General features: G+C 42.1%; 1 protein-coding gene across 1 annotated transcript in view; it reads left to right on the top strand.

Moving 5' to 3' along the window:
• LOXHD1 (lipoxygenase homology PLAT domains 1) overlaps positions 1-13872 on the top strand; it is a 159318-nt gene that overhangs the window by 58249 nt on the left and 87197 nt on the right. The window contains exons 13-15 of the mRNA XM_031045698.2: positions 2468-2603; positions 4493-4647; positions 7760-7920. Coding sequence (XP_030901558.2) covers positions 2468-2603; positions 4493-4647; positions 7760-7920 — 452 coding nt within the window. The remainder of the gene's footprint in view (positions 1-2467; positions 2604-4492; positions 4648-7759; positions 7921-13872) is intronic.

Consider the following 13872-nt stretch of genomic DNA (forward strand, 5'->3'; position numbering starts at 1 on the left):
AGTCCTCCCTCACTGCTGCCAGGGACTTTTTCCTTTCCTCTTCAAAAAGCTTCCTACTCTTAAACATTGTTACTATATGGAGAGGTAAACTGTCTGCTATTTAGGCTGGTCATAATGAAGAGCCGATTGCAGCAGAGACCCATTGTGTGGTCTCCTATTCAGAGCATAACCTGTCCTGAATTTTGACAGTCCCACTGCAGGACACTTGCAGACTGGAGGAGCCTGTGGAGACTGTGCAGAAGAGAGCAGCACTGTTGTGCTTGGGAAATGAAAAGGGTGAACTTCAATCACATGTCCTCTGTTCTGCCAGCAGTGACTACCATGCTGTCAGCCCTCACATGGATCTGCAAGGCAGCAAGTTCATCTCTAAGCTTCACCTGTACTCCTACTGCAGAGCTTGGAAGATGTTCTCTGCACGTAACAAAACATACTCTTTGTTCTGCAGCCATAAATAACTGCCATGATAAATCGCAATTTACTGCTTAAGAGATTTTTCTTGAGTGCTTTTAATGTGTTTTGACAGATCCTGCTGTCCTGCATTGTCAGGGAGCTGCCAAAGCGTACACAGACAAACACCTCTCCAGTGGGGAAAGGACTTTAAGTAATGCTGTGTTCACCATGTGATGGGAGAAGGTGTCTGGCTGTGGTCTTTATCAAAAAGAAAGTTCTAGTCAGACATTAAGCAACTGCAATCTGTTAGTTTGTTCATGGATGATGAGTAAGACTGCTTAGACCTTCTATAGCTACAGATTTCCCTAGGATATCCTTTTCTCCTGCACAGAAATTGAGTTCAGGAAGGACAAGAGGAATCTAACAGTGTGTCTAGGATGCAATTTGGGACGAACTTTCTAAGCAAACCTGGTGAAGATGCATGAAGTCAATCTGCACATGTACACCCACTCTGCTGTTTTCTGGATGGATCAGTCTCATGGCAGATGATTCCCATCACTTGTGCCTCCATACTGAGATGAAATCTTAGTGATGCTCTGTTCCAGTCCTCACAGATTTCATGCCAAGCTTGCTTCATGTCAGAGCAGGCTTCTGTTTTCTATTACAAGAACGCAAGGGCAGTCACACTGGTCAGCCCAAAAGTCCATCTATTCCAGAATCCTCTCACCTGTGTCACATAATCTGTGTCTCTAAACTGGAGAGGAATGGATTTGAAGGATGACTAGGTTGATAAGGAATTGACTGGACGATCACACTCAAAGAGCTCTGGTCAACAGCTTGATGTCCAAGTGGAGACCAGTGAAGAGTGGTGTTCCTCAGGGGTCCGTGTTGGAATCAATCCTATTCAACATATTTGTTGGCAACACGGGCAGTGGAATTAAGTGCACTCTCAGTACATTTGCTGTTGACACTGAGCTATATGATGCTATTGACAGGCTGGAGGGAAGGGATGGAATCCAGAGAGACCTGGACAGGCTAGAGAAGTGAGACTGTATGAACCTCATGGAGTTCAACAAGGCCAAGTGCAGGGTTCTGCCCCTGGGTCAGGTCAATCCCCAGCACAAATACAGGCTGGGGAATACTGGATCCAGTAGCCCTGAGGAGAAGGACTTGGGGCTACTGGGTGAGGAGAAGCACCCCATGACATGGCTTCAGTGTGTGCTTGAGCCCAGAGCCCCCTCATGGGCTGTGCTGCATCCCCAGAGTGTGAGCAGCAGGTTGAGGGAGGGGCTTCTCCCTCTGTGCTGCACCTTGGGGAGATCCCAGACCTGCACTCCTGATCCAGCTCTGGGGCAACAGCACGAGAGGGATGTGGAGCTGTTGGGGTGAGGCCAGAGAAGGCCACGGAGATGCTGCAAGGGCTGGAGCAGCTCTGCTCTGGAGCGAGGCTGAGAGAGCTGGGCTGGGGCAGCCTGGAGAAGAGAAGGCTCCTTAAGGGGAGACCTCATAGCAGCTCCACTGCCTGAAGGGGCTACGAGAAACCTGGAGAGGGGCTTGGGACAAGGGACCATAGGGACAGGCCAAGGGGTATTGGCTTTAACCTGCCAGAGGGTAGACTGAGATGAGCTCTTAGACAGAAGTTCTTTCCTGTAAGGGTGCTGAGGCGCTGGCACAGGCTGCCCAGAGAAGCTGTTGCTGCCCATCCCTGGCAGTGTTGGACACAGGGGCTTGGAGCAACCTGGTCTAGTGCAAGGTGTCCCTGCCTGTGCCATCCATATTTTGCTCTGTGGATTTATGCATTGGTGTATGACAAGCAGTTACTAAGATCCACAATATCCAACAATACTTTCAAAACACTGTGGAGCAACTGGAGAATGTAGGAATGAAAAGCCATCAGCTATGACAGACTTTGCTCCATACGTCACCGTCATGCGCAAGTTGGAATGACGGTCTCATTTTTAAAGTGTGCTATTTTTCTGTAGCTACCTACTCTTGCTTCCCAGGCAAAAAACTGTCAGGAGCTTGTTGCTTTTTTGTCTTTAAGCCTCTGAACTCACAGTGTTTTGGTTTAATGAAGGTAACTCTGTTGAAAACGCTGACAAAAGAAAAATACTCGTTCAACTGTGGCCGCTGGCTAGATATAAATGAAGACGACAATGAGATTGTGCGGGAGCTCCCTGCGGAGGGATCTCTAGTGACTGAAGTCATGCCAGGTGAGAGCCATGGGCTCCATTTAGGGGTTCATTTAGGACCTGAATAGAAAGAAACCCTCTTTGTGCAAGGGATGCACAAGCAAACTGATGCAATTCAATGAGCTTTTTATTCTGGCATTTTCTCTCTGCAGTATTTTCTGAGAGCATCATTAGCTTCCTGAAGCCTTAGAAATTCCAGGATCCTGTTCTGAGCAGATTTCTTTGTGATGGGAGAGGGGAGAGGTCTGGCTGCAATACAATTGTTTCCAGAGCTATATTTTTTTTTCCAAACTTGGATTTTTTTCTCATTATTCCTTGAAAAGTGGAACATGAGGATTGAGGGATGTTCATGGAAAGCTCACTCAGCTGAAAGGCAAAAAATTCAGCAACCACTTTTGGGCTTTAAAGTTTTATTTAATTATATGTACATTTAAGCAGCTATATTTATAAATGTATGGGAAGTTACACAGAAGAGTTCTGTGAGAGCATAGACACCATTCAGTACGTGTAAGCAATCTGATCTATTTATTGGGTTAACTGTGCTTGAACTGGAGATTTAATTAAGGAAAGCTGCATAACTTTGAGTGGCTCCCTGAAGTGGCCACTTCAGCCTTGACCTTGTGTCACAAGAATTAAATGTACTTGAAAGGAGACTTTTTGGAGAGCAGCATATCTCAAGGTGAATGCTGGGATTTCTCTTATTTCCACCAAGGCAGCCGGTGGGGCTCCACACTCTGTAGACATGAGTCTCCTGTTTTGTGAAGTTTCCAGTGAACTCAGTGATCTGCATGCAGCTGAGCAGTTCCTCAGAAGAGGAAGAGTAATTGTAATTGCAGATGTTATTAAAATGTAAATAAAGCTGGGTTTGAAATGTATTTTTAATCAGCTGTGGAGAGGGCTGCTTGAGTTCAAAAGCAGGCACTTCCCTGTGAGGAGCAATTGTGCTGAGCATGGGTGAGACGCAGCACCTGTGTGTTGGTTTCAGAGGGATGGTGGCAGTACTGCTTCTTGTCCCTTCCTGATGCCGGAGAATAAGGTTTCTCTCTTGAAGGCTGTTTCCAGGGCTGGTTCTTACTTGTGAAATTTCTTCTGGAAATCCTTCACCCAGTGGGATGGGGGAGAAGATATGAGGGCAGGGCAGGGGGAGGAAGGTGGCAACCCAATAGCTACCCATCAAAATCTTCAATAATGATCTCAAAGGTGATAAGCAGGCAAGACACAATCCAACCTCCTGCACTATGAGGGTCCCAAGGAGGTGGGGCCAACTGGGCTTGTTTTCCCCCAAAAAGCCAACATGAAGAGCCTGTTCCTCAGGTCCCCAAGTGCTCAGCACTTTTTAACTCTCTTTTTCTCCCTGCTGTGCTTCTGGGTGCTGAAAATTATGTTTTTCCAGAACATGTTGTTACAACGCTCTCCATCACAAAGATCCACTTGGGAAGGCAGGAGGGGAGGTAGGAGAGGTGGGGCCCTGAGGAGGCTATGCACTGAAATTCATGAGGTTTTACCTGAAGGGGATGGCATTTTTGTGTCCTGTGGAGGGGGTTTAGGGGGTTATGGTTTTTCTTGGCATTTCAGGTCTTCCTATTTTGACTATTTTAATTTTCCTGGAGGCCCCATCCTTGGCAGTGCTCAAGACAAGGTTGGAAGGGGCTTGAAGCAACCTGGTCTATTGGAAGGTGTCCCTGCCTATGGCAGGGGATTTGAACCAGCTGAACTTTAATGTCCCTTCCAACCCAAACCATTCTGTGATTATGTGACCACATGAAAATGTTAAAGTAAATACATCATCAGAAGTACCAACTGGAAGTGCAAGCATTTAAAATTAATTGCAATTCTGTGAAAAATTCAGTAAATTTAAATGGCAATTAATTGTGCTGCTGCAATTGTTTTATTAATCTATGTCTCCACAGTGATTAAGTACCGGGTGACGGTTTGCACTGGGACGGTAAGTGGGAGCGGCACAGATGCCAATGTCTTTGTGTGCCTCATCGGTGACCAAGGAGACACGGGAGATCGTGTTCTCTACAACTGCATCAACACCGTCAATAAGTTTGAAAAGGGCAACGTAAGTTCACACAGCAGCTCCTTAGGACGAGTTTTTAAGTATGTGACTATAGATTTTCTTTTTTGATGTATGTGTTTGTAAGCTTGGCTAATTTCCGTGCCAGTTTGGGCTAGGGCAGAAAGGAGAATAAATTACGTCCACAGAGCATCATAGCAGGTTGCAGTTGGAGGGATGTTCAGGTCAGGGACAGTGTATCATTGCTTGAAATCAGTATATTCATCAGAGGCCCCTAGTTTGCTTCCCGGCTAAGTCCTGATTGTTGACATTGCATCTTCAGATCAGGGAAGGCTTACAGAAAATCTGTGCATCTTTCCAAGAATAAGAGTGCGTCTTTTGCCCTTCATCTAATATGTCAAAAAATCTGTCTCCCAGGGCAAAGCAAGAGAAAGCATCTTATTTAGTGTGAAAATTAGATGCGAAAGCCTAATCTGTTTCCTTCATATTTCCTCCAGTCTTCCCTCAACCATGATGAACTCAGTTTTTGTGTGTTATTTTCAATCTGCTTTTCAACATGTTTTTCTATGACCAAGTCCTGAATGGAGGGGGTGAAAATGGCTTGGAATGAAGACAGAGATTTTCGGAAAGCTGGAGATAGGAAAAGGTCAAATTGTAGTTAAAGCCCTTGTAGTGTTAACAGCATTAACAAGCATATAATACATTGATCTGATCTATGGGGTCAACCTACTTTATACGAAGCCAGATTTGGATCTGTATGGTCCAACTTTGACAGGTAAAATGTAATCTGTATCTCCTGGGGAGGATTTTGAGAATCTGATCACACAACTCTGCAGATTTCTCATCTTTTGTGTCATTATTTGATTTAAGATTTTGAATGGAAAGTAAATGAGGATGTTGGAATGGAAAAATGAAAAGGAGGTCATGTTTTCAAAATTGACTGTTGTATTCAGGCTTCTGAAACATGTATTAACACATTAGATTTGCCTTCGAGTGTCCAGATTTTCCAATTCTTCGCTGAAATCACTGAGTTTTTAGACTTTGAAAGAGTTTTCATCATCGTTTTCTTGTGCTTGTAAGACCTGTACATGGAAACATGGTATTTATACAGTCTGTAAAGTCACTCTGATTCTAAATGACATACAGGTTTGCAGACATAGACATTGAAACATCATATTTTTTCCAATGCACTTGCATTCATTATTTTATTTTTAAAAAGTAGGTCCAAGTTATAAAGGACAGAATTTTGTTATTTGGCAAAATCTTGTTTTGTCAAAATGATAACAAAATACGTCATGTTTTGGTGATGATTTAGACACTGTTTCAATGCAGTCCCAAATAAGGTGCTTGATTCTCAGAAGATAAAAGGTATTTTAAAGACAGATAATTACTATTTTATTTTTACTCCAAAAATGAGTTATAGGGTAACCTGCATGAAAGGGAAAAATTGAAAAAAATAATAAAAATAATTTTGGAAAACAATTATTATGATTTATAGTATGCAAGTGATATAAACCAAACTGGAACTGACAAATGGAAAACTGCTGTCTTGGCATGAGGAGCTGATAGCTGATGAATGAATTGGAAGCTGTTTAAGAACTGATCCTGAATAACTTAGAGCTCATAAGTTCAACAGACTGCACTGATTAACTCAGACACCCTGTTAAAAAGAAATGTACCTAAGTCAGAGCAGTCTCTAATCTACAGCCACTTAAGCCAGTAGTACCTTGATTACCAATTTGACTTGAAAAGCCTGTATATAAGGTAAAATTTAAAGATGTCTCTAAATTAGGTGTTTGCCCTGGTGTTGTTCCAGTTAGTTACTTTCTCATTAGTTTATTCAGCCATTAATAAGGGAGGTGAACAGCAGGCCTAATGAATTAGACTTCATTGACTTAGACCGACTCAGTGAGGCTCCGATACCTTATATCTCCAATTCAGCAGTTTTGACTATGAAAGTAGCACTTGTTCAGGTATGCAAGCCCATCATTAACACTTAAAAAGTGGTAATCTGTCTAGTCTTTATTTTAAAGGTTGGTTTGGGGTTCTGAGTGATGGAAAAATTATGACTTTTAAAAAATCTAAATATTGAAATGAATATTGCCATGCCACCACACTTTCTGGGAGCTAATTGGATATATATTACCACCATGTGTGCTTCATGGGCTTTTAGGAGATGAAGAATAAATGAATGGCAGTATCTTACCTAGCAGGGCATCTCAGCCAGATGGTAATCACAGCAGTCACATCTCTTTGTTGGACTATATGCTTCAGATACTCTGTATGCTTGCACACAGTATTTACTATATATGTGTGTGTGTCTGTTCATGTACCATAGACACCTGTCTGCCTGATTCCCAGAGGATTAACTTGCTCTTTTAATACATCTTCCATCACCCACTGGGAACTGCTCCTCCCAGTATACTCTTAGGTAACAGAAGTCTGGTCTTGAGGGACCATCTTTTGGGTTAATCTGTAGGTTGGTGATTTGAGGTCTTTTCCAGGAAAAAAAAACCCAAATAAAAACCAACAACACAACGAATATAACATAAAATTAATGTGTTTTGTGGGATATTAAGGGTGTTTTGCTGCTGGGTTAGGTTCACACCAAACTCTGACACAACCAAACACAGTTCATGGAGGAGCTGGAAATGCCCCTGTGCAGCCATGCCTAATTCTTGCATGCAAGAAATCACTGGGGTTAAATTGTGCTCACTAGTCCATAATTTAACTTGGAGTAATATCCTTAAACTGTACCTCTAAATACCTTTGTGGATTTGTTCTGAAGTGACTGTCCTGGATTTCCCAGAAAGCTGGTATCTAAGAAGCGGTTTGAAGCTGGATTTCCAACCCCACTGTAAGAACTTCTTAATAATCAAATTACTTATCTTTTTTTACAGTTATGGAGGGCATGAAACGATGTGGGAGATTTAAGATGCTGGAAGGTCATATATTTGTAAATCTGATGTTATACATCTGGCACAAATATTCAAGCTTTCATTCTTTGGTATATTAATTCATGCTTTCTCCTTTGTCTTACGAAGAATTGTCTTGCGGAATGCTGACGATGTTGGTTTGATTACAATAATATATTTGGTTGGTTTGTTTCTTTTTAAGGAGAAATATTGCCTTACCTTTTTTCTTCTCCTTCTCAAAGGCTGATGAATTCTTCGTTGAAGCAGTAACGCTGAAGCAGGTGAGGAGGGTGAGGATAGGGCATGACGGCAAAGGAGGAAGCAGTGGCTGGTACCTTGCCAAAGTGATAGTGAGGGAAGAAGGACAGCCAGAAAGTGAGGCTGTGGAATTCCCCTGCTACAGGTACTAGAAACAAAGCTTGCAAATTGTGCCTCCATCTATACATTTGCCAGACTTTGAAGAGCTTAACTGTTGTTCCAAGACTGGAAACTTCTGAGCACAGCTTAATCCTTTTTATTTATTCATTCATTTATTTTTGCTAAGCCTGAAGGCAAAGAGTGTGGACTGAGAGGTTTAAGATATGGATAACTCCCCTTACCAAATGAACTGCAATCTGAATTATGAACTTCTCAGCAGTTAGCTCAGTAATACAGAGAATTTCCAAAAGGTAGAATGCAGCCTTCCAATACCACATCCATAGCCACTACAATTGCCTGCTGCAGAAACATGCTCTGCAATTCACTACAATCTGCTAGTTTTATTGCATGTGTGTGACTAGGTTTGGTCCCTCATATGCACATGCCATCTTTCCAAGAGCAATGGGATGCTATTTTTGTGTTGGGAGAATACAGACTTTTTATGCTGCTTGCTTAAGACCTCCTTGCATGAAAGGAAATGCATATCATGCAGACAGAGATAGTGGTAGAGCAGAGGGCTCTAAGTTACCCCTATGGGTGGGTTATAAATATATTCTTCTCTTTTCTAGACAACCAAGTGGCCAAAAGAAATGTATAGCACCGAGGGTACCCATGGGGAATGAGATGTACCATCTGTTCTGAAACTAATGAGGGCCTGCCTCAACACTGCAGCACAAATAGAGAGAACTTGGTGAAAACAAAAAAAGACTAAATTCAGCGTAGTTCAGTGTACTGTAAAGTCCCACTTGGCCTCTCAGGTTGTCCATCCTGTAGGATGGAAGTCCATTTTGTTCCACTTAGCTACATCAAGTACCTGCTCTAAGAAGTCATCTCCTGGGGAACAAGGAGAATTAGAAAACACAGTTATTTTTAAATTGCAAAGTTAAAACCTCTAAGCTGGTTACTTGTCTCTTTTCTTGGAAGAACTCCACTATAATGAGGGGATTCAGCCAAATACAAAACAGGAGCCAGCCCCAGCCTCTGCACTGCTAAAGCCACATCTCATCAGAGAGCAAACTCACTGGGGAGACAGCACGGAATAGCAGATGCAATGTCATCTTGGATGTGAAAAGCAAGCCAGTCTCTCCCTTTTCAAAGAACAAACCACCATGTTGTCATTGCTGGCTTTTGATACATATTTAACAACCATATGTTTTACTGAGTTAAGCAAGCAAGCTAGACAGGCTTTTACTTGGACATGAAGTGTCCATATGAAGAGCTGTTTTGCTCAGATTCGTCAGAGATACCTCTGTGTCTAGCTGCACTATGCAGCTGGCTCAATTTAAGTATTTCATTTTGCAGTGCCTCCTTACCTGACTGTTTAAGCTGGGCATCTTGCCTCAGCTTGGAGGGATAGCCCCTTTCCCCTTAGCTTTACAGCTGTGTATCAGAGTCCACATGGCACTTCCCTCAGGCCAGGGACTGAGAAAGGAGGAAGAAACAAAACCCAAGACTTTATCCCCAAAACATTAGTGGGGTGCATTCAGGCTTCATGTCACAAAATATGGAATTCCACTCTTCTTACCTTTCTAAACGTCTCTTTTCCCAAGTGATATCTGTGTTGTTCATGCAGCTTTATTTGCTGTCCTTGTGCCAGCATTATCTATTCCTCTCAGATTGAGAAGGTAACATGACTGATCACCTCCAACCACAGGGACAGCTGCTCCCTCTCACTATCTTTGGTGCCTGTGTCTCTCAAGAGATGGGGGCATCATCGCAGTATACGGGTGTCGTCATGGAGTCTGGAGATATCTGAGGGCGAAGGTGCTCACCCACTGCATCCTCTGTGTGAGGGATAAAAATCTCCATGACCTGCAGCATTTGGATGTTCCCCTCCAGTCCTGTAGGCCACGGACAGCTTATGTCCTCTCTGCTTTGGCAGCTGCTCATAATGCTCTCCTTCACCTGCCTCTTCAGAGCCAAGATGCTGAAGACAGCCAAGAGGAGCCAATGTGAGTGAGGTTAATTGGAGACTCCATCTGGGGGACACCAGGGAAACTTCTGTTTCTGCTTGGGTATTCTGAGGCCAGCCAGTATACATGCTGATGTTCTCATTGCCTTAATATCCAAGACCCGATTAACTTTGACTCTTCTACACAGCATAATTGCATGGTCTGGAGAAAACAACTGCTGCTGCTGTGTGGTTAGTGAAAGATACTCTGTTGTTTGCTGCTTAGCTGTCATTGTGGGACAGATAGAGGACAAAATGCCTTCCAGCAGAAACACATCTTGATGCAGAAAGTTTCAGAGGCTTCTTACCTCTACAAAAACTAGGTTATGCTAGCATATGGGGAATGGATAGCAGAGCAAAGAGCTGGCTAACTAGCTTCTACTGTAATTAATGTCTGTAGGGTATCCTTATAGATCTTCACTGCATATAGCTCATTGAAGCATCTGCTCTTGTTATTTACCTATTCATATACTTGACTGCATTTTGTCTTTTAATTTGAAAGCTTTTTTATGACTCTATAGGAACATCTATTACCTAGTAGTCACAAGAGCCCTATGAGAAGAGCTGTCTCTGCTGTACAAGTGAGCTAGCACAGATAAAGGGAAGCTAAGTGAATTAATTGTGAGTTTGTGTCACATTCAGGAAGAACATCAAGAAATAATGACTTCCAGGCCTATGTTTTCAACTCTAAAAGCTCTAGTTGGCTGTAAAGGGAATGGTTTGTAGTTCTTCTTAGTGATTTTTAAAGCGGTCATTTGATTTGTGCTTTCAAGAAGTAAATATGGGTAATTTCTCCAAACATTATTGTGGAATTACTAGTGTATCACTTGGATGCATTGCAGTGTTATTCCTCCCTTATGACTCCATAACTTTATGCTATCTATGCTTTTAGGGAATGAACTCTCTATCATTCAATGGCACAACTAAACAATTAATACTTTATAATACCTGATGTGGTTTAGGTATTGTGATCGTGAATACTGCTAGAAAGTTCAAAATGTAAGAGTTTATCTTTTGCCTCAGAGCTGGAGGCAAATTTTTTGAAGCTCAGAACTGAGTTCTTCAGATTTTGTTTTCTCCTCAAGGCTCTGTGGAAGTCCAGGAATGGACTAGCTGACATTCTCTAAAATAGTCTATTTTCAATAATATTTCTATCCCAGACAGAAATGAATTTTCAATCAGGCAGTCACGAGTTTGTGGTAGAATTTTATATGCTATAAATCATTACAGCTCCACTGAAATCTTCAGTGATACTTCATTACATTTTTTTCTAAGTGTATGGACTGCACCATCCTAATTTTTCTCCAGTACAAGCGTAAGGGAACATCATTAATTCTCTGAAGAACAACAGACAGACCATGAATAGAATGATGCACTAGGAGAGTTCAGTGAAAGAACATTTATTCAATCAAATGCCAAATGTGTTCATCATAAAAAGAATCCAGATAAACCTCTTTGTTTTTTTTTTTTTTTTTTTTTTTTTTTTTAATAGAATCACACTGAAATGTCTTCTTTACACATATTTCTATACACAGGTTATGATGCATGGATAGACTCCACAACTAGTTAAAGTTCTAAAGTAGGTATGCTTTTATTCAGCGCTGAGGTGCATGGGGATAGCTCCTCCAAAATATGCACACCTCAGGGTTGTTCTCCCTTTACATTTATTCTCTTAAGGTATACATAGACATGAGGTTGCTCAATCCGCCTATACATATTTAGTATCTATCCCCGCTTTGTATTATAATGAGGCGGAAGGTCCTTTGCACCTGCGCAGTCCCCCTTCTGGTCATGGGCAGGGGTCTCAGGATGAAGTAAATGAGTCTTCCTCTTGTGGGTAGGGATCTTCAAGATGAAGTAAATGAGTCTTCCTCTTAAACTTTACACCTTTTAACCTTCAGACATGGCCTGAGGGTTTGGTCGGCGCCCAGTCTGCTTCTCCCCAGCTTCTCAGTAGAACAAACACCTGTCTTTTTGTCATAACCTTAAGATTTGGTTGGCGCCCAGTCTGCCTCTCCCTGGCTTATCAGTAGAACCAATCATCTGCTTTTGTCCCTTGTCAGTAGAACTAGCATCTGCTTCTCCCCCTCCAGCAGTAATCAATGTCTTGGCAAGATGGCAAGGCAGGTACTTAGGACAGACAATACTTTTGTTTAAGCAAAGGAATTCCTTTAACCCGCTTGTACAATTTCTTTGTATAACCCCCCTGTACATTGGTTACCCCTGTATCAGTTATATTTGAAGATACACACAAATACATCGGTATCTCTGAATCTGATGGATGTGCTAATCATTCTAATAAAACACAGGCTATCACCTGCTGGATTTCAAATGCTATACATGATATCAGACCATAGTTTTTTCCAGTGCTTCCCTGACTCTCTGATCCTCTATGAATTATCTCTGAAGTGGCTTTCATACCATATTTGTGTCTGCTTTTGGTTATTGGACATGCAGTATCTCTCCAAAAAGTATGTTATACATGATACAACTACACCCTTGCAAAGCCCCCAATAAATTGCATGTACTAAAATCATGTGGAAGCTCTGATAAAATAAAAGATTTTGGCACATCTTTTGTTCTACAAATACGATGGCACCATACTGAAAAGTCTATTTTCTGAAGCCTGATGTGTTTATAATGTGTCAATCCGTTTGTGTTCAGTGTAAGACTATAAACCCCTGGTAGCAATCTGTCACTTTGTGATACACTATTAGAATTACATTGAAGTAAAATTAGGATATTGCAGCATATGTGCTGAAGCGAAGGAACACAGTGGCATCACTCATCCAGATGCTTCCTCTGTCATGAAAATCAGAGAAAACAACTTCTCTTTTCTTGAAAAAATAGTGCTTCTGCCACTTCTGACTGTTCTCTTGGCTGAAACAAAGGAGCCTTAAGCCACTTCTGTTTATGAACTTCACTCTTCCTCCTCCAGTCCAAGACATACTCCTTTTGTCTTCAGTAGCTACTGACATTGGTAGTGGAATTTTCTTTATCTAGGGTCTCCTTTTTGGACTCACTTTTCTCACTGTTGAAGCAGCTAGCTTTTCTCATTCTGCACACAGAGATCTGTTTCTTGTGGGATGTATTTTCATCCTGCCACTTTGGTGCAGAAGATGTTTCCCTAACATCTTCAGTGGTGAAGGCAACAGAAAGCAACAGCATGTACACCGAAAAACAGAACAGCAGCTTGCAGGACACAGAAAGCAGCAGCAGGAGAGCAGAAGTGTGTCTGCCTTATGAGATTCTGCTGTAATTAGTAGTGCGAGTGGGGTGGAGTTCACAGGCTCAAATTTTGTGGGTCCTTTCAGTTAACATCCATGTATACAGAAGCATCTTATTTTTTGGGATGATGCAATCCCCTAACCATTGGATACCTGTCCAAGGACATGAGTACTGAGACAGGATCAAGAACTACGTGATATAAAGGTAATAAGGACGAGTTCTAACAGGTAAAAAAAATAAAAAAACCCAATCCCAAAACACTAAAGACTTCCTTCCTTAAGAAAAAGCATTGTCTTAGCAGGCTCTTCTGCTCTCCTTGCACTTTACCCTTGCTCAATTCTTGACATCAATTTCATGGTCTGCACAGATTTTTCTGCTCCTCTATCCCCACTACAATTCTCAGCCTCCACGGAGGCACAATGATACATCTGATGCCTTCATGTGGTGTCTGTGTGACTATCACCTTCATGCTGACCCCCTTAGCTTTTATCCCTTTTCAAGTAACACCTGCACTTGGCCACATGCTTTACTGAAAAGGAAATATATTGGGTAGACTGCATACCCGACAACCCTCCAAAGCTTACAGGAGAGCCGGGACTGGAAACTTGTGTTTGTGTGATGGGGCTCTATGCATCTCTTTAGCATGGAAAATTTGCTGCTAGTGCTTCTGGGACCAGGTGGCTCTTAGCTCATGTTTGAATTCATTTCCTGGTGCTGTTTTTTTTTTTTTTTATATGATTTCTTTGTGCTTATTGTTTT

Source organism: Melopsittacus undulatus, chromosome Z (genome assembly GCF_012275295.1).
Source record: "Melopsittacus undulatus isolate bMelUnd1 chromosome Z, bMelUnd1.mat.Z, whole genome shotgun sequence".
NCBI classification, from domain to species: domain Eukaryota; kingdom Metazoa; phylum Chordata; class Aves; order Psittaciformes; family Psittaculidae; genus Melopsittacus; species Melopsittacus undulatus.